The sequence below is a fragment of the Pan troglodytes genome, chromosome 2 (genome assembly GCF_028858775.2).
Source record: "Pan troglodytes isolate AG18354 chromosome 2, NHGRI_mPanTro3-v2.0_pri, whole genome shotgun sequence".
NCBI lineage: Eukaryota > Metazoa > Chordata > Mammalia > Primates > Hominidae > Pan > Pan troglodytes.
Window position 1 is genome coordinate 137,167,027 of NC_086015.1, and position 1,984 is coordinate 137,169,010.

The following is a 1,984-nucleotide window of genomic DNA, read 5'->3' on the forward strand; positions in this document are numbered from 1 at the left end:
CAGCCAATTGCAGCCACAGTTTGGATGCTTTCTTGGTTGTCTGTCTGCCTTCTGTTTGTCTTGTTCACCTCTATAGGCCTGGTGCCCGGTTTGCCCTGGTACCTGAGTCTGTGACGGGATGGGTACCTGCCCCTTTCCCGGGGTGGACAGTGCCTGGAATGCTGACAACAGTTTCTTTCCGACATGCACGCCTATCTCAGGGCCAGGCCCCAGGAGATGCTGTGGTGAAGGTTTTGGGAATTGGAAGGAGGAAGCAGAGGCTACCTAGCCCCCTGCAGTGGCTGAATAATGTTTCCCAGATGGTGCCAGTGACGCAGTGGGGAGGCTGACAGCTTCTGGGTGCGAATGGCCCCACAATGCGGCCGGGGACCACCCTGCCCACGGCCGGTCAGAGAGCCTGAGGAAGCCGTGTGTTCCCGCGGGCCCTCTCGGTGCCTCGTGGCACCTTACTCTCTACTCCTCTTGTTCTCTAACGTGTTTAATACACTTCCGTGCAGAAAATATAAATAGAGGAAACGGTGCTTTATCGCGGGGAGGCAGAGAGGAAGTTTTCTCGAGGCTGTGTCCCGTGAGCAGGCGCCGGTGGGCTCAGCTCCCGGGCCCTCCGAGTAGGGGGAGGCGTGCGTGCGTGCGGTGGGCGCGGGGAGCCCCGCAGGCCCGAGGGCGCCCCGGCGGGGAAGCGGGCTGTCCGAGGCGCGCTGAGCCGGGTGGTGGAGTCCCTCCCGGCTGGCTGTGGGGCCGCGGGGGCGTCCCGTGGGCGGGCTGGGCGTGGCGCCTCCGCGGGTGGCTTCCCCGGGCCGCGGCGGAGGGGCGGCGCCCCCTGGTGGCGGAATGCGACTCCAGGGCGCAAGGGGCCGCCCACCCCGCCTCGCCCACCCGGCGGGGGCCTCCGCGCCTTTTCTGAGAAAGCCAGAGGAAAGGAGCCGAGACCGCAGTCCCCTGGGCCCGTTTCCTCGTCTGTGGAATGGCATGATTATTGCATCTCACAGGGCTGTCGTGAAGATTCAAGGAGCAAATGTATGTAAAGCGCTTCGGATGTCTGGTACATTCTGAGCCTTCAACCCACCTGAGCTGTTGAAACTCTGGGATTCAAGCGATTCGGGTCAAAGAGGAACGGTGTGACACCTGCCTCTGTCCTTTCCGAGGTGGACTCAGGGATTGCATACGTCTCATCCAGAACCCCCAGTCTCTCTTTTGTAAGCTGGCGGTCATGAGATGTAATGAGGAAAAGGTTTAAACAAATGTTGGTCCCTATCTGGGACCTCTGAAGTCACTTTTAATGGATTTGGGGATTTTACAGATTTAAAAAGGGGTGCCTACTGTGGCCCATTTATAGACCTGTGGAGCGAAGAGGAGGAGATTAGTCACACTGGGGGCCGGAGTAGAAGCCGTTTTAAATTAGTTGCCCCGCTCTGCCTTGAGACTGAGACTTTCTGACTCTCAGTTTCACGCTTGGGTTCCAGCACCCAGATGAGAAGAGAGAGAAGGTGGAAGAGGAAGAGAGGGAGGGGATAGAGCAGCGGCCACCACCTCTCCCTGAGAGGGCGCAGAGTGGGTGGTTCCCCCCAGGTGAGCAAGGTGGGGGCCCCATGGGTGTGCTGGGTAGGGGTGGAGTGTGCTGGGAGCACGCGGGAGGACTGCGCCTCTGCTCCTCGGGGTGTGGCGCGGCCCACTCAGGAGCCCCTTCCAGTGTAGACTCCAGGAGGGTACTCTGAGCTAGGAATGCCTTCCTGAGCCTGGTTGGTGGGGGGCTCTAAGGCCATTCCTCCAGGCCCTGAGTGGGCAGAGAGACACGTGAGCACTAACCCAGGAGCCGGGACTAGGCTGAGCCCACTACTCACAGCCTGGGGTAAGCCAGCCTCAAGACCCTTCAGGATGGTCTCAGCCTGCATCCGACTGCCTCTCCTGCCTGACCACTGCGCTCCTTCACAGGCCTCTGGCCGGCGAGTTCTCAAGATGTGCAAAGGTTTCCTGCTTCCTTACC

The 1,984-nt window shown here is 60.5% G+C and overlaps 1 protein-coding gene across 1 annotated transcript; it reads right to left on the minus strand.

Annotated features, from left to right (window-relative positions):
* Positions 1-1,303: 1,303 nt before the first annotated feature.
* LOC100611124 (uncharacterized protein C3orf36) lies at positions 1,304-1,984 on the minus strand. The gene is given in 2 exon segments (XM_063806245.1): positions 1,304-1,750; positions 1,752-1,984. Coding segments are annotated over 2 exon segments (498 nt in total). The 5' UTR covers positions 1,893-1,984; the 3' UTR covers positions 1,304-1,393.